This window comes from Alosa pseudoharengus, unplaced genomic scaffold, assembly GCF_046254945.1.
Source record: "Alosa pseudoharengus isolate Yale_2024_CS ecotype anadromous, Long Island Sound unplaced genomic scaffold, YU_APseudo_1.1 YU_APseudo_1.1_scf_2, whole genome shotgun sequence".
NCBI lineage: Eukaryota > Metazoa > Chordata > Actinopteri > Clupeiformes > Clupeidae > Alosa > Alosa pseudoharengus.
Window position 1 is genome coordinate 22267950 of NW_027468663.1, and position 22469 is coordinate 22290418.

Consider the following 22469-nt stretch of genomic DNA (forward strand, 5'->3'; position numbering starts at 1 on the left):
GAACCTCACACCCAATATTATGAAGCAAGCCACTGGCTCTTCTGGCAGATGGCCAAAGTATGTTCTCACTCACTCGACATCACAGGACAACAAACTTCAATGTCACTGATCTAACTGGCTACATTAAGATTCCATCTGCAGAGTGACTGTGACTGAATACATGTATGGTAAAGTGCTATCGTTATCTGCTACCCCTTTATTGAACTACCTCAGAACTGGGGCTTTGGGTACTTTTGCTTTTATGGGTAGGTGGTAGACATGTAAGCTAATAGTGGGAGCTGTCTAAGTAAGAGCAAGTGAAAAACGGACAACTTTGGTCTCAATTAACTGGCCAAATGGTTAAGTTATTGTTACGTTTCTACAGACTGGGAGACTGACACAATGAATGGAAAAAAAACTAAACCAGAGTGAATTTCCAAGATGTACAGCCTCTCTAGGAAAGTAACAACACATAACTGGCAACTTGACAAGATAGCAAATAATATTTCCAGTATCATGTTTCTCCAGTTATCATCTTCAGTAGTGAGCATTCTGCTGCACTGGTCTATACCACACATGGACAGGAGCCTGAGAGGACAAAAATGGCCAAAGAGAGAGGGCAGAGTGAGGATATCGAGAAGAAATGATAGAGACGAGAGTGAGAGAGAAAGGACTGACCGGTGAGTAAGGTGTTCAGACCACTGCTTGGACCTCTATGATTGCAGATGCCACTCGGAAATAAATGAGGAACTACCTGACCACACCCGGTACCTGAGAAACAGCCATGACAGAAACAGAGTCCGAAGTCCGAAGCGCTAACCAGTAGGCCACGGCTGCCCCATAAAACACTGAGTGAGTGAGTGAGTGCTTTTACTGAGTGAGTGAGTGCTTTTACTGAGTGAGTGCTTTTCCTGAGTGAGTGGGTGAGTGGGTGAGAGAGAGTGCTTTTCCTGAGTGAGTGAGTGAGTGCTTTTCCTGAGTGAGTGAGTGCTTTTACTGAGTGAGTGCTTTTCCTGAGTGAGTGAGTGCTTTTACTGACTGAGTGAGTGCTTTTACTGACTGAGTGAGTGACTGACTGAGTGCTTTTACTAAGTGAGTGCTTTTACTGAGTGAGTGAGTGAGTGCTTTTACTGAGTGAGTGAGTGAGTGAGTGCTTTTACTGAGTGAGTGAGTGCTTTTACTAAGTGAGTGCCTTTACTGAGTGAGTGAGTGTTTTTATTGAGTGAGTGAGTGAGTGCTTTTACTGAGTGAGTGAGTGCTTTTACTGAGTGAGTGAGTGAGTAAGTGCTTTTACTGAGTGAGGGAGTGCTTTTACTGAGTGAGTGAGTGCTTTTCCTGAGTGAGTGAGTGCTTTTACTGAGTGAGTGAGTGCTTTTCCTGAGTGAGTGAGTGCTTTTACTGACTGAGTGAGTGCTTTTACTGACTGACTGAGTGAGTGAGTGACTGAGTGAGTGAGTGAGTGACTGACTGAGTGCTTTTACTAAGTGAGTGCTTTTACTGAGTGAGTGAGTGTTTTTATTGAGTGAATGAGTGAGCGCTTTTACTGAGCGAGTGAGTGAGTGAGTGCTTTTACTGAGTGTGTGAGTGAGTGATTGCGTTTACTGAGTGAGTGCTTTTACTGAGTGAGTGAGAGAGTGCTTTTACTGAGTGAGTGAGTGCTTTTACTGAGTGAGTGAGTGAGTGCTTTTACTGAGTGAGTGAGTGCTTTTACTGAGTGAGTGAGTGCTTTTACTGAGTGAGTGAGTGAGTGCTTTTACTGAGTGAGTGCTTTTCCTGAGTGAGTGAGTGCTTTTCCTGAGTGACTTACTGAGTGAGTGCTTTTACTGAGTGAGTGAGTGAGTGCTTTTACTGAGTGAGTGAGTGAGTGAGTGCTTTTACTGAGTGAGTGAGTAAGTGCTTTTACTGAGTGAGTGAGTGAGTGAGTGCTTTTACTGAGTAAGTGAGTGAGTGCTTTTACTGAGTGAGTTAGTGCTTTTACTGAGTGAGTGAGTGATTTTGTCTCAATAGGGGAACGGTGGGTCTAAGTAAGTGCTCCTGTTGATATGCATTGTTCCCCATCAGCACTGCACAGCAATAACTGCAACATCTTACAACAACTCAAACACATGAAATCAAGACAATCAAAATGAAGCTTTTTAGCCCAAACATTTAATCACAGAGAATAATAAATTAATCGTGACAGTTGTGAAATACTATGACTGTTTTCTAAATATATTTTAACATACATGTTTACTAAAATGACTTCCAAGCTGGAATTCTCAGGGCCAGTTGGCCATACATGAATTAAGCCCAGCCCTCGACTAAAGGAAAGCTGAAAGGAAAATCTCCACTAACTGAAGATTTTAGTCTCGGACTAGGCTGACTCCATGCATGGGAAATTGGGCGTAAATGTTTTAGGCTTTACATTTGAACCACCTCACTCCATATATTTCCCTTCCAAAACATCAGGCTTGTGGCAGCATCACATGACACTCTGATGAGGCTGCTGTGTGCTTGAGTGCAGCTCAACACTTTAAAAAGTCTTTGTCAAGATGGTGGTTCAGCCACCAGAGGGAGCTCTAATGCAGACAAGTTGGAGCAGCAATGAGAACAAGGCAAAAGAGCTGATGCTTCATACCAAAGATTTTCTGCACTCTAACACCCACCCACACACACACACATACAAACACACCCACAGGTACGCACTCACACACACACACACACACACACACACACACACAACCCCCCCCCCCACTCCACACACATGCACGGCGCACGCATAAACATACCCACATGTACGCACAAACACACACACACACACACACACACACACACACACACACACACACACACACACACACACACACACACACACACACACACACACACACACGCTCATCTTCTTCTGCGTTTGGTCCTCTGTTTGATTGAAAACAGGTTCTCGTCTGCAGGTCCAGCTGCCTGTTCCATGGCTGCTTTGCTGTCCCTGGCTCTCCTCTGCTTCCTTCTCTTATTGCCACTGCCCTCAGCGGAGGAGCAGAAGAGCATGCTGGAGCCGTGTGGAGTCCAGGGCTTGGGGCCGCGAGGGAAGTCTTCGCCATCCTCCAGGAGACCGTGGGCCGCCTTCTTCTTCTTCTTCTTCTTCTTCTGACTGTGGGGAGTTTGGTTAGTGTCTCTGCCCGGTGTGGAGAGGTTCTTCTTCCAGAACTGGTGGTGGTGAGGCAGGTTCACAGGGTTCTTCTGCTGAGCTTTCCCGTGTGTGGTTCTTTTGAAGAGAACATCTTTAGGTTTAGAGCTACTCTGCAGCAAGTTCTCCTGTTTACGTTTATGACTGTGTTGTGAGTTGTGTTGAAAGCCTTGGTTATGGGTCTTCTGTCTCTTATGGGGAGGTGAAAAGACTGCTGCTTCTGTTTGATGGACAGGAAAGAACTCAAGCTGTCCAGCCTCCGCCAACCCTGTTTTAACAAACAAACACACACAAAAACCAAGAAAAATAAAATCAGAATCAAAATTGAAACAGAACTCATCTTATTGTTGTTTCTCTAAGGGGTTGCTTTTGCAATTCACAAACAACTCTTCATTTCACTTCAAAATATGCTGATACACTTTTTTTGCGTGAAACGTTTGGCCGCATTGAAGTTCCTCAGCACTGCAGGTTGGACAGGACAGAGCCATGTCAGTGTAGATGAAATATGAAATATAATATAATGCACAGATGTGTCAAAGAATGTCTGACCACTCACCTCTGGCTTTATTCTGTAGGTGATGGTCACGACGTTTAAAGTCTTTTGGCTGGTCATAGTAATTTATGAAGGGGAGACTGGGAAAGGTCCCGCTGAACATCCGTTTGTGCGAACACACCTAACAAGCACACACGCACACACACACACACACACACATACATACATACACATTTTTATATATATATATATATATATATATATATATATATATATATATAGAGAGAGAGAGAGAGAGAGAGAGAGAGAGAGTCAGAGACAAAATGAGAAACAATTACTTCAGACGTAAACGAGGACTCAAGGAAACAAAGTCGCAGATTCAATCTTATTATGCACTCACTACAGCAACTGTTCAACAGGGATAGCTCAATGGCAGAGGTGGCCCTGCATTTGATTTGATAAAGGGCTGAGTTGAAGGATGTTTACTTACAAAACCAAAGTGGCCTCTTTGGGAGCAGTTGTAGCAGTAGGGAGGAATCCGGTGTGCCTGTGGGTTTGCTGGTTTACATGGGCGACCAGTATGAGTCTGCATAGAGAGAGGAGTTTACATGAGCGACCAGTAAGAGTCTGCATAGAGAGAGATGAGTTTACATGGGCGACCAGTAAGAGTCTGCACAGGGAGAGAGGAGTTTACATGGGCGACCAGTAAGAGTCTGCATAGAGAGAGGAGTTTACATGGGCGACCAGTAAGAGTCTGCATAGAGGGAGGAGTTTACATGGGCGACCAGTAAGAGTCTGCACAGGGAGAGAGGAGTCCGGAGGGGGAGAGGTCACAATATGACGATGTAGAAAAGGGCATGATGGAATTGACACTTCAAGTCTTGAAGAGAAACCCCTGGTCAATGCAACTTATGCACCACCAAAACCAACTCACGTGGCATCCTTCCACACTCACCACAGTGTGCACACACACACACACACACTCACCACAGTGCACACACACACACACACTCACCACAGTGCACGCACACACACACACACACACACACACACACACACACACACACACACACACACACACACACACACACACACACACACACACACACACACACACACACACACACACACACACACACACACACACACACACACACACACACACACACACACACACACACACACACAGACTTACTCATGTGCAAGCATGTCAATGGGAGGCAGCTTTGCTGTGTTCCCGCCTGCATTAGAGGAATGCTCTCTCCTATCGCTAGTCTGCTCCCTTTTTCAATCATCTTCCTCTCTCCTCGCCTCCCGACACCCGCCATGAATGGAGATGGCTGTTTATCAACACGACATCCCCTCGCTCTCGCTTCCACTCTCATCAGTGAGCTTCCCCGCTGGCCCTCCCTCTCCCTACAGGGAGTGGATGCTTTTTGGGCAGAGGCAGATATAGGTGGTGATTATGAGAGCTATCAGTGCAGCGGTAATGACTTAGCTGATAGGAGTGCTAGTTTCTCACAGAGACGCTCCCCATCTGTAAAGCACAGCGCACAGGCAGTCACACTTCACTGCTTCTCCTAAATACACCCCTATATACACACACTATATGTTATACTAACACACTCACTCACACGGACAGTATTCCACACATTCACATTAAAGTGTATATAATGCAAATAAAACAGAATCAGACTCAGGAGACTCAGATAACTAATGTTTGTTTATTGTCTTTTACTATAAAAAATACATCCAAGTTTAGTCTAAAATTGACCATAAACATTCTGAACGGGTGCCATTTGGAAAATATATGCCCAGATATGTATGTATGGATTTCTGATGGCAGTGGGAAATCCCAGACTCTTTGTTGACCAAGAATAGACAGCAAAGAAGCATGTACACAGGCTCTGATCCACAAACATAAACTTCACCTATTCATATATTTTTGGTAGAGGGATGCACAAAGTTGTGGAACCCACTGACATGTATGAAACACAATGTTATGTAAAAAACCTCTCTCTACCTCTCCCTGTTGTCCTGCCTTCTCTCCACCCCCCTCTCTCTCTCCCTGTTGTCCTGCCTTCTCTCCACCCCTCTCTCTCTCGCTGTTGTCCTGCCCTCTCCCCCCCCCCTCTCTCTCCCTCGCGCTTTCCTTTTCCGCTTGAGTAGTTTGCACTGTGGTGTTAAAGCGCTTTGTCATTATCTGCTGGGCTGGTGGCTCTCACAGCATCTCCATCACAAAGGCCAAGAGATCAACAGACACACACACACACACACACACATTCATGTTCATACTCACATAGATACACACACACACACACACACACGTTCACTCTCACATAGACACACACACACGTTCACTCTCACACACACGCACACACACACACACACACACACACACACACACACACATTCATGTTCATATTCACATAGATACACACACACACACACACACACGTTCACTCTCACATAGACACACACACACACACACACACACACACACACCCGCGCACACACACACACACACACTCATCTCTCATGCAAATTGGCCTCCCGACCCCGGCGCCCCCCCTGACCTTGAGCTTCCGTTATCGCTCGGCGCTCATATCCAGAGGAGAGCAGAAGAAAAGAAAGGAGATGCAGAGAGAGAGACAGAAAGAGGGAGAGAGAGCGCTCCCCGCCTCTTTTCTTTCTCAGGCACTCACGCTGGTGGAAGCCTGCGATCCTGCGCCTTTATTAATTACCTTTTCTTCATTGTGCTTCTATCGCTCATATCTAAATGAATGACATGCCACCCGTTTGGCCTCTGATAAACCCTGGGGAGGAGGAGTAGGGGAGGAGGAGGAGGGGGAGGGGGAGGACTGCTATAGAGACTCGGCAGGACCAAGACCTGGACAAACAGGAACACAAAGCTGCACAGTGTAGCCTTCACCAGAGCACTAACAGTGTAGCCTTCACCAGACTGTAGCCTTCACCAGAGCACTAACAGTGTAGCCTTCACCAGACTGTAGCCTTCACCATAGCACTAACAGTGTAGCCTTCACCAGACTGTAGCCTTCACCAGAGCACTAACAGTGTAGCCTTCACCAGACTGTAGCCTTCACCATAGCACTAACAGTGTAGCCTTTACCATAGCACTAACAGTGTAGCCTTCACCAGAGCACTCTCACAGTGTAGCCTTCACCAGAGCACTAACAGTGTAGCCTTCACCAGACTGTAGCCTTCACCAGAGCACTAACAGTGTAGCCTTCACCAGACTGTAGCCTTCACCATAGCACTAACAGTGTAGCCTTTACCATAGCACTAACAGTGTAGCCTTCACCAGAGTACTCACACAGTGTAGCCTTCACCAGAGCACTAACAGTGTAGCCTTCACCAGAGCACTAACAGTGTAGCCTTCACCAGAGCTCACTCTAACAGTGTAGCCTTCACCAGAGCTCAATCTAACAGTGTAGCCTTCACCAGAGCACTAACAGTGTAGCCTTCACCAGACTGTAGCCTTCACCAGAGCACTCTCACAGTGTAGCCTTCACCAGAGCACTAACAGGGTTGCCTTCACCAGAGCACTAACAGTGTAGCTTTCACCAGAGCACTAACAGTGTAGCTTTCACCAGAGCACTAACAGTATAGCTTTCACCAGAGCACTAACAGTGTAACTTTCACCAGAGCTCACTCTCACAGTGTAGCCTTCACCAGACTGTAGCCTTTACCAGAGCACTAACAGTGTAGCCTTCACCAGACTGTAGCCTTCACCAGAGCACTCTCACAGTGTAGCCTTCACCAGAGCACTAACAGTGTAGCCTTCACCAGAGCACTAACAGTGTAGCCTTCACCAGAGCACTCTAACCACATCTCTTCTGACTGATAGAAGAAACAGTTTCATCACACGATCACCCTCTATAATGTCACGCTAATGTCCCCAAAAAAACATATAGCAATATATTCCTGAAACAGACAACAAAGGCGGATTTAACATGCATTTCTACTAACATTACCTCACTCTGTTCATCTAGTTAGATTACTCTGACCATACCAGGTCAGGTGAAAGAAGACTGCGTCAGTAATTGCTTTACTATTTAATATTTTATTTGCAAATCAATATGTCAAACTATATTAAATATAAACATAATAAAAGAAAGAATAAATTGTACTGTATGCAAATCGATGCAATATACTGCAACGGAAATGTGCCAACGGTTGAGGGCGAAAGCCAGAGATGTAAAATCTCTTCGTCCATATTATGGTGATAGTGACATTTCCATTCATCAACACAGACCACTGCAGCTGCAGTCCAAACGCTGTGGGCTCACAGAACTGGCCAGAGCACTTATGCAGAGAGGCAGAGAGGCTTGTTTACAGGAGTATACCACGGCCAGGCACAACCCTAGTCACTAACACACCACATCTCTCATTCACCTCACTCACTCACTCACTCACTCTAACCAGTCATTCACATTCCCCCCTCCAGCTATCAATCAACCAGACCATCCATCCATCCTTCCATCCATCCATCCATCCATCAGTCAGTCAGTCAGTCAGTCAACAGAATAGGACTTTGGTGGACTCAAGCCGACAGGCAGACAGACCAACCTTCCTCAGACGGACACGAAAGCATTAGTACAGACATTCTTGCACATTCATTGAAAAGATACGAAACACTACACGCACAGCCACACACAAACAAATATGTGTGCGCATAAAACACACACACACACAGCCAGAGAAAGTAGTCTAATCCCTAAACCCACATTAGGCTCCAAGTGTTGGTGCCTACAATGTGAACGAGCAAACAAGCTTTGTATGGGCGGATTAGAGGAGCGGAGGCTGCCTGCATCTGGTTAGGGCTCTGCATATGTTACCTTGCACCCAGGGGAGAAGACATATACACACACATCCCACTCATGTACACACACACACACATGTACATGCACACACACACATGTACACACACACACACGCACACACACACATACATAAACGTGCACACACAGACACACACACGCGCAGGAATGGACACACGCACAAACACACACACGCAGGCACGGACACACGCACAAACACACACGCATGTGCACACACACACGCATACACACAGGCACCCGCATATACACACACACAGACACACACAAGCAACTACAACCAATGAAAAACTGAAAGCTGAATGATAGAGCCTCAAAGGGGAGCAAACATCCCCCATCTCTCTCTCTCTCTCTCTCTCTCTCTCTCTCTCTCTCTCTCTCTCTCTCTCTCTCTCTCTCTCTCTCTCTCTCTCTCTCTCTCTCTCTCTCTCTCTCTCTCTGGTGTGCTGGTGTCGGTGCATGTGTGCACTAATGGGTGGCCGTGGGCCTCCCCTCGCTGTAGGGCTGCAGGAGTGTGGGCTCTGAGCCTGGCCGCCGCGCTGCCCCCTGCGCACAGGAATCCCCCTTAATCTGCTCACAGCGTGCAGTGTGGAGAATGGGATCCAGCAGAGGAGGGCTTTACACCACTCCGCTTAATCTCTTAACACTTCCTTTAACAGCAATCCCATCAGCGCTGTGTGGGCCAGGCCTGGCAGCGCGGGTGGGAGGGCCGAGGGACCCTAGCGCAGCGGAGGGAGGGAGCCGGAGGAGGAGGGAGGTGGCCACAGCACTGGCCAACAGGAGCATGGAGACATGGACACCGTGGAAAGAGAGCAACGCCGAACGACATCAAGAGGGCTGGGCAATGGCATACAAATGAAAGACCATGTCCCTAAATCAAGATTCCTATGGCTTTGACCAAGCAGCCAAACTCCCAACAGCTTGGCCTTCTCTCCTGCCTGGTCTCCCTCACCCCTGACCTGCAGGTATATGTCAGGTGTAGGCAGCCAGAGAGATGGACGGGTCGTTTCACTGCCAGTATGCTCTGCCTTCATAATTCAAACACACACACACACACACACACACGGCAAGCGAGAGATCAGAGCCAAACAGAGAGAGAGAGACAGAGAGAGAGAGAGCTGGTGGCAGAGGTGTCCGCGTGTGTTTCTATCGACCCTTCCTGTCCGACCAAGCAGCACCAGTCAAGAGAAAAGCACCCAGCCTCCACTGCCTGCCACAGTACTGATAACCAAACCTGTGTGTGTGTGTGCGCGCACACACACTTCTCACTCTCTTTGACACATACACATATGCAGGCATGCACACTGATACGCCCTCATGCACATTCGCATTAAACATGCACTTGCTTTCACTCTCTTCTTCTTCACACACACACACACACACACACACGCACACACACACACACACACACACACACACACACACACACACACACACACACACACACACACACACACACACACACACACACCAGTAGGCCAGAGACTATGGGAACATAACAATGCCCTCTTTCCTTAAAAAACAATGTGGGTTTGTAGGGGTACCGATTAGAGTCCAGGACACCCTCCCAGTATAGTACAGCAGTGTATTAGCCATCACTAAGTCTCATCAGTACCAAATGCCAATGTACAGATTTGAATAAACATCTTTAAGGCTGACATTTGACTCGCTGTATGGAAATTCTTGTAGCAGGAATGTGCATTATTAATGTATACGTAACCCTCAAAAAGCGTTCAGTGCAGCGCCCCTCATGGGGGAGTGTGGACACTCACTGAAGGGGGCCCATTCTAAGTGCCCACCGGGGGGCGCCCTGACCCAACAGTGCTCACCCTCGACCATGGCACACACACATGCTCAAATGAAGCTAGTAAATTACCTTCATCCCATTGTTTATTTGGCCACTTGCATGTCCTCTGCTAGCATAAGCACTGCACATATGCACATCGTTTACCCATTCTCCGCATGCACACCCACTACACCTCTCTGCCAAGCCAACCGCAGCACACAAAGATCATCCCTATTCCTCAATTTTGGCAGGATTCAATATACCACACTATACTACGTGTACATGCTGTTGTTCTATAGTCCAACTACTGAAAAACAATCATCATTTAGTGAAGGACGTGCATCACTGTATAATGTCCTTATCTTCTCTACTTCAGTAGGTCCATTTTGCAATGAGACGGATGGAAGGATGGAAAACAAGTGTTCTGCTGATGAGACTTACAGGGATCCTCTCTATGTATGCATCAATTAAATTGATACATGCATCTATGACAGCAGGAGAGATAATGCCAAATGGTAGACTGGTCAGACATTTTAGCCACTTGCAATTCTCCAACAGGGGTTGATGCCCAGACAGAGTGAATTTTGGCAATTAATTAATACACATTTCTGACATGCTTACCTCTGTTAACCAGTCAGCAATGTTTTCGTCAACAACTTATTTTGTCATCTCAACACCAGGTTTACACTAAGTGTCTGAATAACGGAATCAGCGAGAAAAATTGCAATATGAAGGAGAGAGAGAGAGAAAGAAAGAGAGAGAGAGAACAGCTTCATCTGTTGTGCAAAGGATTGTAAAAATCTGACTGGACAGCATGCTGAGCTGCTCTCCAAGGAGTTTCGATCAATACGAAAACACATATCCACACACACACACACACACACACACACACACACACACACACACACTTCATTGTGTGCTCATATTGCCCAACATTTTTCAACAAAAGCTTTAAAACAGTCCCTCGCCTAATGCTTCAATATGCTTCTTGTGGCTGAAACACCTTTCCACTTGCATGCTAAATAGTCTTCTGTGGTGTCCGTGAAACTAAGACAAACTGATCATCTCTGTGGTTTCTGACAGTTTGCCTTCTGCCTGTATTGCAGGCATGTCCGTAAATAGCATCGTAACACAGCCGTAATAGAATGTTTATGTTAAAGTTGACTTGTATTTAGCAGATGTTTTGTCCACAGCAACACAGATTCGCGAGATCAACGAGATTCGGGATTCGATGGTCAGGCGGTCAGGCATTAAAGCTCACCGTGTCTTTCAATAAATATGCTGGTTTGGAAATACCCTGCAGGCACAACATATTTCAAAGGTAAATCCATATGAGGTTGTAACAGCAAGAGTAAAGGAGCTACACCAGTAGATGGCACTGTGGGACGCGCGCGCACACGCACACGCACACACACACACACACACACACACACACACACACACACACACACACACACACACACACACACACACACACACACACACACACACTCTTTTGCATGTATGCACATGTATATGTGGGTTTTTGCTACTAGAGTGAGTCATGGCTATGCTCAGTGATGGTATAGTATGTTTTCTGTTTTCTAATCGAGTACTCTCTCTTGAACATATGACCAGTTTTACTGCTCCTGGACGATGCCTCTGCTAAGACTACAAATCCCATAATAATTTGGATCGTCGGGGCATCACAGCAGTCACACGTCTCCATGATGATCAACTCTCCATTCCTGATAAATGCTAGTGACAGGCCATTCACTAATGCTATCCACCTATTTCTTGGTTTGTTTGCCACCTCTTCTGGTTCCTTCCTTGGTGGCCTGGTCTTGACCAACCCTGACTATGTCTCAGCCCAGTCCACACTTCATCTTTTTGGAACCTCCCCCAAGGGCTTTGTGGTTGACTCCGTGCAGCTAATAGGAGTGTGTAAGTTAAGACAGGTGCAGAGAGACGCACACTCACACACAAAAGTGTCTGTGCACACACAAAGTGGCTCCAAAGAGCCAATAGCTGAGACTGATCTGACAGAATGCCTTTTCACACCTGAGTGGGCTTGGCATGGGGCAACGGGGCCAGGAGCTCCCCTAACACAGGAGGACACACACACACACACACACATACACACAACACACTCATTGGATGCACATAACACACACACACACACATAACACACAGGACACACACACACGCATATACACACACACACACACACACATTCATTGGATGCACATAACACAAGAGGACACACACACACACACAACACATTCATTGGATGCACATATTATATCAGAAATACATCCACATGCAATGACATAGACAAACAGCATACCATACAGTGTGCACTTGGACAGAGAAGTAAGAACCTGTCCCTACTGTATTTCTATGACAGTGGGTGCACAGGTCACAAGCATTGTTTAGACAGTCACACACCCAGACCCAGGCCCCCAGTGAGAGGCACACATACCCAGACCCAGGCCCCCAGAGAGAGGCACACATACCCAGACCCAGGCCCCCAGAGAGAGGCACACATACCCAGACCCAGGCCCCCAGAGAGAGGCACAGGGGTGCAGGCAATCCTCCTCCAGCTGTAGCGCGTGCAGCAGAAGCAGCTGGCCCATTACTCCCATTACGGCCCATTAGACGCGTCAGAACCAGGAGGCCCACACCGCTGCCCCGGTGCCACAGCTCATCCACCCCGAATTAGCGCACAAGGTCACAGTGCCAAGGCCGACTTCTATCTCTCTCTGTACCTCACACACACACACATACGCGTGTGTAAATGTGCACACGCACACAGGCACACATACATACATACACACACACACACAGACAGACGGGTGTACACACACACAGGCACACATACACATACTGTATATACACACACACACGCGTGTGTAAATGTGCACGTGCAGACAGGCACACACACACACACACAGGCACACATACACATACTGTATATACACACACACACGCGCACGTGCAGACAGGCACACACACACACACACACACACACACACACACACACACACACACACACACACACACACACACACACACACACACAGGTATTGCATACTTAAGTATTTTCCAACAAAGGATGAAGAAAACAAAATAAGTCATCCCTCCACAGGGAAGAGATGACTACATGCAAAACAGACACAAGTGACAAGAGGGAAGCGACAGTAAACAAGTTCCCCTTTCTCTTACCCTCTTTCCACTACTCCATCCCTCCCTCCCTCCATCCCTCCCTCCCTCCCTTTCACTCCTCCCTTTGCCCCCAAGCCCGCATGGTAGGCTAGCAGTAACGATGTGGCCTTTTCATTAGACAGACTGGCTAATTAGTGGTTGGTGTGTGTGTGTGTGTGTGTGTGTGTGTGCGTGCGTGCGTGTGTCAGACTGACTGACTGCTCTGTGCTGGCAGCCCATTTCATGCTTTATCACGTTTTTTAATTGACAAACAACCTGCTCTTTTTCTCGAAGACTGAGGTCTATATTCAACCCCCCACTGTGTATGTGAGAGTGTGTGGACAGGTGGGGGTGTACACAGATGTTAGTGCGTTTCCCATGATGTTAGTGCATTTACATGTTGCTGTCACACACACACACACACACACACACGACCAAAAAACATCAATTACCCTCTTTCAGTCTAATCCCACTGAAAGACAATATGAACAGGCAGGTGATGTGGGCGGAAGTCAGGGGATGGCTTACTCACATTACTCAAGTCAAATGACTACAGAGTTCTTTGCCATTTCAAAAAGGTTGTGTGCACGCATACTCATACTTCAACACACACACACACACACACACATGCAAGCAAACACACATGCAAACAAACATGGTAAAGACTTACTGTGACATGGAACTGCCTCCATATCTCTGGGCAGGCCTGAGGAGAGAGACAAAGACTGTCAGCAGACATGGCAAAAACACTTCAATTATACGATTAACTACTTCAGATCACACTCAGTCAGAAAGGGCAATGACAGGCGCAGTTCAGCATGCTGCTGCTGCTGCTATGGACAGTGGTGAGGAACCACCTCACACCAACCAAGAGAAGCCGACAGGAGGAGAGGAGGGGAGGGGAGGAGAGGAGAGGAGGAGAGGAGGGGAGGAGAGGAGGGGAGGAGAGGAGGGGAGGAGAGGAGGGGAGGGGAGGAGAGGAGGGGAGGAGGGGAGGAGAGGAGGAGAGGAGAGGAGGGGAGGAGAGGAGGAGAGGAGAGGTAGGAATAAAGCGCAACAGTGGCCAAGGCAGCAGTCCAGGAGGAGGCATGGAATAAAGAAAGTAAATAGATAAGAGTGGAGAAAGAGAGAGCTACTCCATCCACACTGCCCTTTATGGTTCAAATGGATCTGTGGTGGAGAAAAAAAAAGAGAAAGGAGTGGATAAAGAGAAGCAGAAATCGGAAGAAGAGAGGAGAGACTGTGGCCAAAGCATTCGCTCTGCGTCGTTTCGACATCACAGAGAAAATTGAAAATGCCAAGGGCACTGCAGCTACACTTATTCATTCAGTTATCTAACCTATTCAATCCCAGAGGGGGGGTTGGGGGGGGGGGGGGGTGTTGGAGGGGGCGGGGGGCTGCCCATGTGCCCCTGCAGCGCTGCTATCTGGCAGGCAGCTGAGTTTGTTTAAGGAAACATTTAAATAGTAACATCTTTAAGAATAGCATTACAGCGGCTGTCTAGCGTGGCGCCCAGCTGCGGCCTGGACAGAGCCACTGGAAATTGGGATGGAATATCTGAGTGTGCTGGTGCCACATGCATTGTGGAAGAGAGCGCACTCGGACATTCTGCTGCAGCTCTGCTGTAGGAGATGAACAGCTGGATTTCTTTACACACAATGAATAAAATACATACAAAATGCTGTGTTTACTGCTATTATCAGGCATGCTTTGAAAAATATTTCAGAAAAATGTACATTCAATGCAATTCATTTTATTTTATATTTATTCTATTCATTTTAATTTTATTTAACAAATTCACCTATTTATAAATATTAAAGGGAACTCCTTAACAACATCTGTCATTCATACTTATTTCATTTGTATAGGCTAAAATTACCTCAAATAATTGAAAGAATGTTTTTCCAGTTATTAGGGTTTGCTAAGGAAGTAATTGTAAAATAAATATATATATTCCTTGACACATCTCACAAAAAAATAAAAACGTCTATACATACATGCTGCTTAAAATAAAATACATCCATCAATATGAAGGCTAAAGCCTCCTTCAAATTTAAAAATGATTGCAAGAGCACAATAAGCTCAAGTCTTCCACGGCACATTTTGGGGGTGCAAGATGTGATGACCATGAGTATCTGAATATGTTGAATATCACTTTTTTATATAATTATATATAATTTATATATAAGTAATAAGTAAATATATTTTACTTTCAATGACCTTCATAACAATCCATGGTTATTTAAAATACATGTACTGAGTGAAATGTATTTTTTTTTTTATAGGATTAAACTCCTTTGCTTGCAGCTGCTTTTTCAACTGAATACCTTGTAGTTGACAGAATGATTGCAGCGGAGTGTCAGCAAACTTTCTACCATCAGCCTTTTAATTCTAGATGACTCTGAAAGAGGTGCTGTCTAAAACTGGAGCAGAAGTCAGCCTTGGCAACAAAGGAGAATGCAGACATACAAAAAAATAGGACTCAGAGATGGAGAAATGTTGGGCACTGTAGGTGGCCTTAGAAAACGCATCGTAGACTAACCTCACCCTCAGTGGTGGAGCCGTAGAGCTGTCTGTCAACGTTCCCCCACACTGCCCTCAACAACCTCTTGCTCTTCCTCATCTCCCCACCCACCCTCCTCGTCCTCACCTCTTCAGCCAGCCTCCCTCTTGCCTGCGGTCCTCTATAGAGTACTCTTTCAGTGCAGCACATCCCTCTCTAGCATCTCTCCCTAGTCTTCTAGCTTGTTTACTTGTTTCTCCATTCCCCCATCAGCACCTTGCACTTCAACCCCCCCAACTCCCCAATGCTTGCATCACTTGCATCATTCTCACTATGTTTCTCTCCTGTTTATCTTACAACCTCTCAGGAGAGAGAGAGAGAGAGGGAGAGAGAGAGAGAGAGAGGGAGCGAGAGAGAGGGTTATGGTTGTCGGAGGTGACGAGTGGAGCGTGTGTCACATTCACAGCCTGTGAAGCGTCTGTCCTAATGAGAGAGACCCAACCGCCCATGACACACACACACACACACACACACACACACACAAAGAGAGAGAGGACAGAGACTCACAGATACATGCAGTTACTCACATCTTGGAAGTGGCCCTTCATGTTGCAACGATGGCACTGCTTGTACCAGTAGGACTGCTCCAAGCAGCTGTCGTGAGTGTGTCCTGGCAGTCCACAGTTCCTGCAGTATATGGCCGGACAATCTCTATAGAAGTGCCCGCGGTGACCACAGTGCAAACAGGAACTCAGCTTCTATACATATGCATAAGGGCGCGCACACGCACACACACACACACACACACACACACACACACAGAGATAGAGAGAGCGAGACAGAGAGAGACAGAGAGCGAGGCACTTTGAGTTTAAAATCTTTCAAATTCAAAAATAAAAACCACCAGAAGTGATGTTGTTATGTCTGTGATGGGTGTAAGGCTACATGAAGTGATGTTGTTATGTCTGTGATGGGTGTAAGGCTACATGAAGTGATGTTGTTATGTCTGTGATGAGTGTGAGGCTACAGGAAATGGAACATATAGATGGAGCTGTAAAAGCGTTAGTATGTGCAGTGCCCTCTTACTCCACAAAATAACACTAAAATTGCTGTGAGTGTCTAAACCATCTGCACAAATGTACAATACAATTATTTAAAGTGAGCGCTTGCTAAAGTATCCCATATGTTCTCTGAACCTCCCATGATTATGTGAATGTACATAACTGAATACAAAATAAAGTTGCTGTCAACAATTATCCAGTATTCAATTGTCCGTGCACAGTCCTGGTACCCGTACCTGTGGTTTGGGGCAGTTCTTGGACAAGTGCCCAGCAAGGTTGCAGTTGTTGCAGATCACAGATTTCTCTGTGTAGTAGCGTCTCGCTGGCCTGGCAGCTGACCGTCGGTCTCCTGGGGTTTTGTTTGCGATCTGAGCCTGTCAACAACATAAAATACACCACAGACTTCAGTCATCGGTCCTATGTGCTCAGTCATGCAACAGGGATGAAACTAATGTATAGGAGAGGACTGTATGGCATTTCAAATGTATTATGTTTATGAACACATTACCTGTTGGTCTCTGTCTGAAATCTTCCAAGTGGTGCTATCCAGGTCATCTGTGAGGAAAGGGTTATGAGGGTCATTATGACACTAGAGTGAATGTTCTCCTGGTTAGATGTCATCACATCATCCACAGAGGCACATTTATATTGACACTGAAACATATCTATAACATTTAAATAATTGAATTACAACACACTGAAAAATATGATGTGAAAACCTGTAACGGGCGGCTTTGTGTTCACAGGAAGACTCTCCCCCCACAGCGATATTATTTATAAATATGATACTCTCTTGAGACAGAGCAACAGTTAGGATTAAATACAGCTGTGGCCCACACAAACACACCATACAAAACCTCTGCACAAAGAGTCCCCCAACAGCAATCCCCTGCATGCAAAAACTGCCACCAAAAGCAAGTGGCAAACTCAATCCAGACAGACACTTGGAACATCTGCTTGACAGCACACGCATGACAAAATGAATAGAATATAGAATTTCAAGTGAAAGAAACACTGGTTAATTAAATACGAGTACAACACTACACATCAGCAAAGCTATTGACACAACATGTGGCAAGGTTTTAATAAATCAAGTGATGCTCTATGATGCAACAATACATCTACACTTAGATAAAGAACCAATGAAGAGAAGAGCAGTACTAGACTATGTGTATTTGGTGCACAGCAGCTTGGTTTAAGTACATGGAGAAGCCTGATGTGACCAGATCCTGTAGAACTGGAGATGTGCTCAGTGTTTTAGCTCTCCTTATTTTACTATGTGGTTCTCCTAGACCAGTGTTTCTGGAACATTTTCAGACGAAGAACTACTTAACCAATAAAAAAGAAACGCACAGACCACCTAGCTAAAAAAAAAAAAAGGATTAGACCTACTTCAACAGTATATTAGCCTACACAATAGGCCTACTCACTGAACTACCTTGCTTATTGTCTTTGCACTTTGTGTCTTTGCACTTTATTGTGTCAGAGGATTCATATGATTTAAACTGGCATATCTTACATAGACAGTGTTGCAGAACTGTTTGGATTTACATACAAGTTGGTTCAATATTGCAAACAACTCATCCATATTATATTTTACCACGTCTGCTCGCAGACTACTTGGGATAGCTTGCGGACCACCACTTTGAGAAACACTGTCCTAAACGGTCCAGACTATGGGCTGGGGCTGGGGCTTTGGCCTACATATTTCCACAAACACGTATAAATGCCCTGTACGCAACAACCGCTGTTCACACTGGTTTCAGCTGGTGCACTTGCAATTCTTCAGTTTTTATGCTAACTAATCTCACAAGGAGCCTTTATCAGAATTTGGCAACACACACACACACACACACACACACACACACACACACACACAAAGGACAGGAAATGTTCCTTTAATCCCTGCATCGCCACACCCTAATATGGGCAAACCAATCTGTCAGTCACGGGCCACCAATCAAGGCCAACACACACCGTCACAACCACACTCCCCACCCCCAAATATACAAACAAAACACAAAGCAATCCCATATGTACCAATTTCACACACACTTGCAAATATATGCACAGTCTAACCACAATCTTATTTCTAACACCAAAATATCTAAAATGGTGTTGGTATCAGGCTTGTGCAAAATTCCAGAACTGAATTGAAACTGGCTTTTAAATTCCAATTTAATTCTTGAATTTCAGTTGCATTTCAATTGAGGTAGCAAACAGGAAACAGAATTGCCATTCGAATTTTGCACAACCCTGGTTGGTATGGAACAGACAATAACAGAGAGAACTGTGCAAGACTTGGGTTTAGTGTGAACAGGTTTGGGGAAGACAGGTCTCTCTCTCTCTTCCAACAAAATGAAGGCCAGGCTACTATTCAGCTTCCCTGTCATTTTAAAAAAGAAAATCTACTGATATGTATGTGCGGCCTATAGGCTTCTCTGAGCAACTCATCCAACAGTAGAGGAGAGAGAGAGACACAGAGAAAGACAGGTAGAGTGGAATAGAGGGAGAGGACAGAGAGACACAGAGAGAGAGAGAGAGAGAGAGAGAGAGAGAGAGACAGGTAGAGTGGAATGGAGGGAGAGGTCAGGAGAGGAGAGAGAGACACAAAAAGAGAGAGAGAGACAGGTACTGTAACGTGGAATAGAGGGAGAGGACAGGAGAGGAGACAGGATGGGGGAGGCGACAGATGCTACCTGTCCGTCTCTTAGGTACGTTAATTAAATAAGAGCCAAAGAAGGAACGGAGGGAGGTTGCATTTGTTTGTTTCTATTTGTGTGTGTGTGTGTGTGTGTGTGTGTGTGTGTGTGTGTGTGTGTGTGTGTGTGTGTGTGTGTGTGCGCACAGGGAGTTGGGATGCTCTTTAGGCTAATGTATTCCAGCTGACTAATAGTCTGAGAGAGGGAAAGCTGCTTGAGCCCGGCAACTGTCGCCAGGCCCAGAGAGAACAGAACGGATGTGTACGTGTGACTAATTAAGCATGAACATCCCCTCTCAAGGGAGCGAGGAAGAAAAGAGAGGAGAGAGAGAAATAAGGAGAAATAGAGAGGGAGAGAGAGAGAGAGAGAGAGATGCCAAGAAGTAGTGCCTTGTCTGCAATTGAGAAGGATGCATTTCCTATTGGCAGTTTTAATTTCCTCGCCAGTACTATGATCACACCATAAAATACATTTACAGACACAAAACTAGAGAGGACTTGCATACACGCACACACCATTTTATTTACTCCATCACATCCACACGCTCTCATTTACACACACAGACACACAAGCACACACACACACACACACGCACAGACAGACAGACACACCCCTAGCCCTGAAGTCTCTTGGTAACCCCTAACAACACCTCTGAAGTGTAACCATGCAAGCCCTCCTGCTCCAAGTTGCGCCCAAATGCAGCTGCGTGTATGAGAGTGCGCGTGCGTGCATGTACTCCCTCTCCTCCCACACACAAAAAAACATCAAAGCCCCGTCTCTGACCCTGGGGTTTAACCAGGCATCATGGAGGTCACCCCCACATAGGTCAGGACGGGCTTCTTTTGTGCCTCTCTGTTGATTTCGTCCGTTAAAGCATCAGACATCACAATGCAAGCGGAAGGGCCCTAAGTCACACTGCCCCACACACAATGCAAACTGCATCAGATTAGGACAGTCATACATAACAATAGAGACGGCTTGCGCTCTCCCTCCCTCTCTCTCTCTGTGTGAGGAGGAGAGAGAGAGAGACAGAGAGAAAGAGAGAGAGAGAGAGAGAGAGAGAGAGAGAGAGAGAGAGAGAGAGAGAGAGAGAGAGAGAGAAAAATAGAGAGAAGACAGGAAACCGATATAAGGCCCTCGTAAACATAATCCCTTTTCTTTAAAGGTACCCTTTTCCGGTTTGGGAGGTTAAACACTTAAAAATATGAGCAAGTGTGTGGGCAGGAGGGGGCAGTACATTGAGAAAGTCTCCTCTATCAGGTAAATATAAACAATAAGAGTACGTACATTTACACAAACTCAAATTAAAATGCTCTATATAAATATAATTATTAGAAATATAATGACAACTTTTGCTGTTCTTAATTGTTTCTGTTAATTGTTGACAGGCCTAAAAAGACACATCCAAAGAGCATATTTAAAATGTACACACACACACACAGACACGAAGTAAGCGCGCACTGTTTTAGACAGCGTGCTGGAGAGTGAGCCAGAGAGATCGATAGGTGTACAGGCCTATTATGGATTGGAACGCCATCTTTCATTTGTTTCATTACATGCTCTTTCTTCATGTTTGTGCCACGGCACCACAGATTACTCTGATATCTCAATTGCTCATGTCCCAGAACCTGGCAACTTCGCCTGAGTACAAGGGTGCTGGACAATCTGCCATGCGATTGTGTGTGTGTGTGTGTGTGTGTGCGTGCGCTTGTACATCTCTAACTTTCTTTTGCTATAAACTCCTGTAGCCACACAAATGTGTGTGTGTGTGTGTGTGTGTGTGTGTGTGTGTGTGAATGTGTGCAGGTTTGAATTTGTGGAAATTAGTATTTCACAGTGTTATAGTAAATATGTGTATACATGTACTTCTGTGCTTTGACAACCTAGCCATTATATCTGAAATATTAATTTGTGAAGGGCTGACATCCATCTCTGGATTATTTTTTTTTTTAATTTTTAAAAAAAAGGTGAATTCGACATGCTTCTGATTTGTCCAAAAGTGAAATAAATGTTCATGAGAGGACAAGAGAAACCTGATTATTCAAATATTCAAAACTAAAATATTCCTTGAAGTGTAACTGCTAGTGTTGATACAGTGTGAAATAGCTAAAAGCGGTTAAATTAACAAGCATTTGTGAATTCTCTCTCTCTGCATCATTTCTGTGTGGTACCAATTGTGTGTTTTTGTCTGCAAAATGTGAGCTTGCCAGAGATTTACAACGTTCTACTTGATGGTGACTTTGACACCTAATAGCCTAGAGGAAGTTTCTTATGTGTGGGCTATGTTTTACAAAATCATTCAACAGTAAATGAGCAATAACATTTCCTTTGATGCAGTTCATAATGGCTCTGATGGGTTTATGATTAAGGAAATAATTGTTGCTGCTGATAAGAAAAATGGCCAATCTCCTGGTCTATCTAATCCACCTAATTCAGCGGATGTTAAAACACTGTTCGATAACCATGGCACGGCAGCTCCACATGTCTATAAACTACCTGTAGCTGCGCTGTCCTCGGACGCTGCTTGTTTTGGTATCCCTTTTGTTGTGACAACGGCATCCCTGGTGGAGCATGCTGATGGGGTCTAAGAGGAGTGTGAATTGAGACATACAGCAAAGACTTATGTTGATGCCAGGCAAACCATACTGTACCCTTCACACTCACACACACACACACACACACACACACTACCATGCCACCCAGTAGCAGCATCATGTCAAAGTGCCAACATGGAAAC

The 22469-nt window shown here is 45.6% G+C and overlaps 1 protein-coding gene across 2 annotated transcripts in view; it reads right to left on the reverse strand.

Moving 5' to 3' along the window:
- Positions 1-2126: 2126 nt before the first annotated feature.
- The window catches only part of zcchc7 (zinc finger, CCHC domain containing 7), a 58869-nt gene continuing 38526 nt past the window's right edge, over positions 2127-22469 (reverse strand). For both annotated transcript variants that reach the window (XM_076294213.1, XM_076294214.1), the window contains exons 3-9: positions 17539-17585; positions 17267-17404; positions 16557-16727; positions 14137-14172; positions 4129-4224; positions 3702-3819; positions 2127-3413 (exon numbers count right to left, since the gene is read on the reverse strand). In XM_076294213.1, the coding sequence (XP_076150328.1) occupies positions 2854-3413; positions 3702-3819; positions 4129-4224; positions 14137-14172; positions 16557-16727; positions 17267-17404; positions 17539-17585 (1166 nt within the window). In that variant the 3' untranslated portion in view covers positions 2127-2853. The remainder of the gene's footprint in view (positions 3414-3701; positions 3820-4128; positions 4225-14136; positions 14173-16556; positions 16728-17266; positions 17405-17538; positions 17586-22469) is intronic.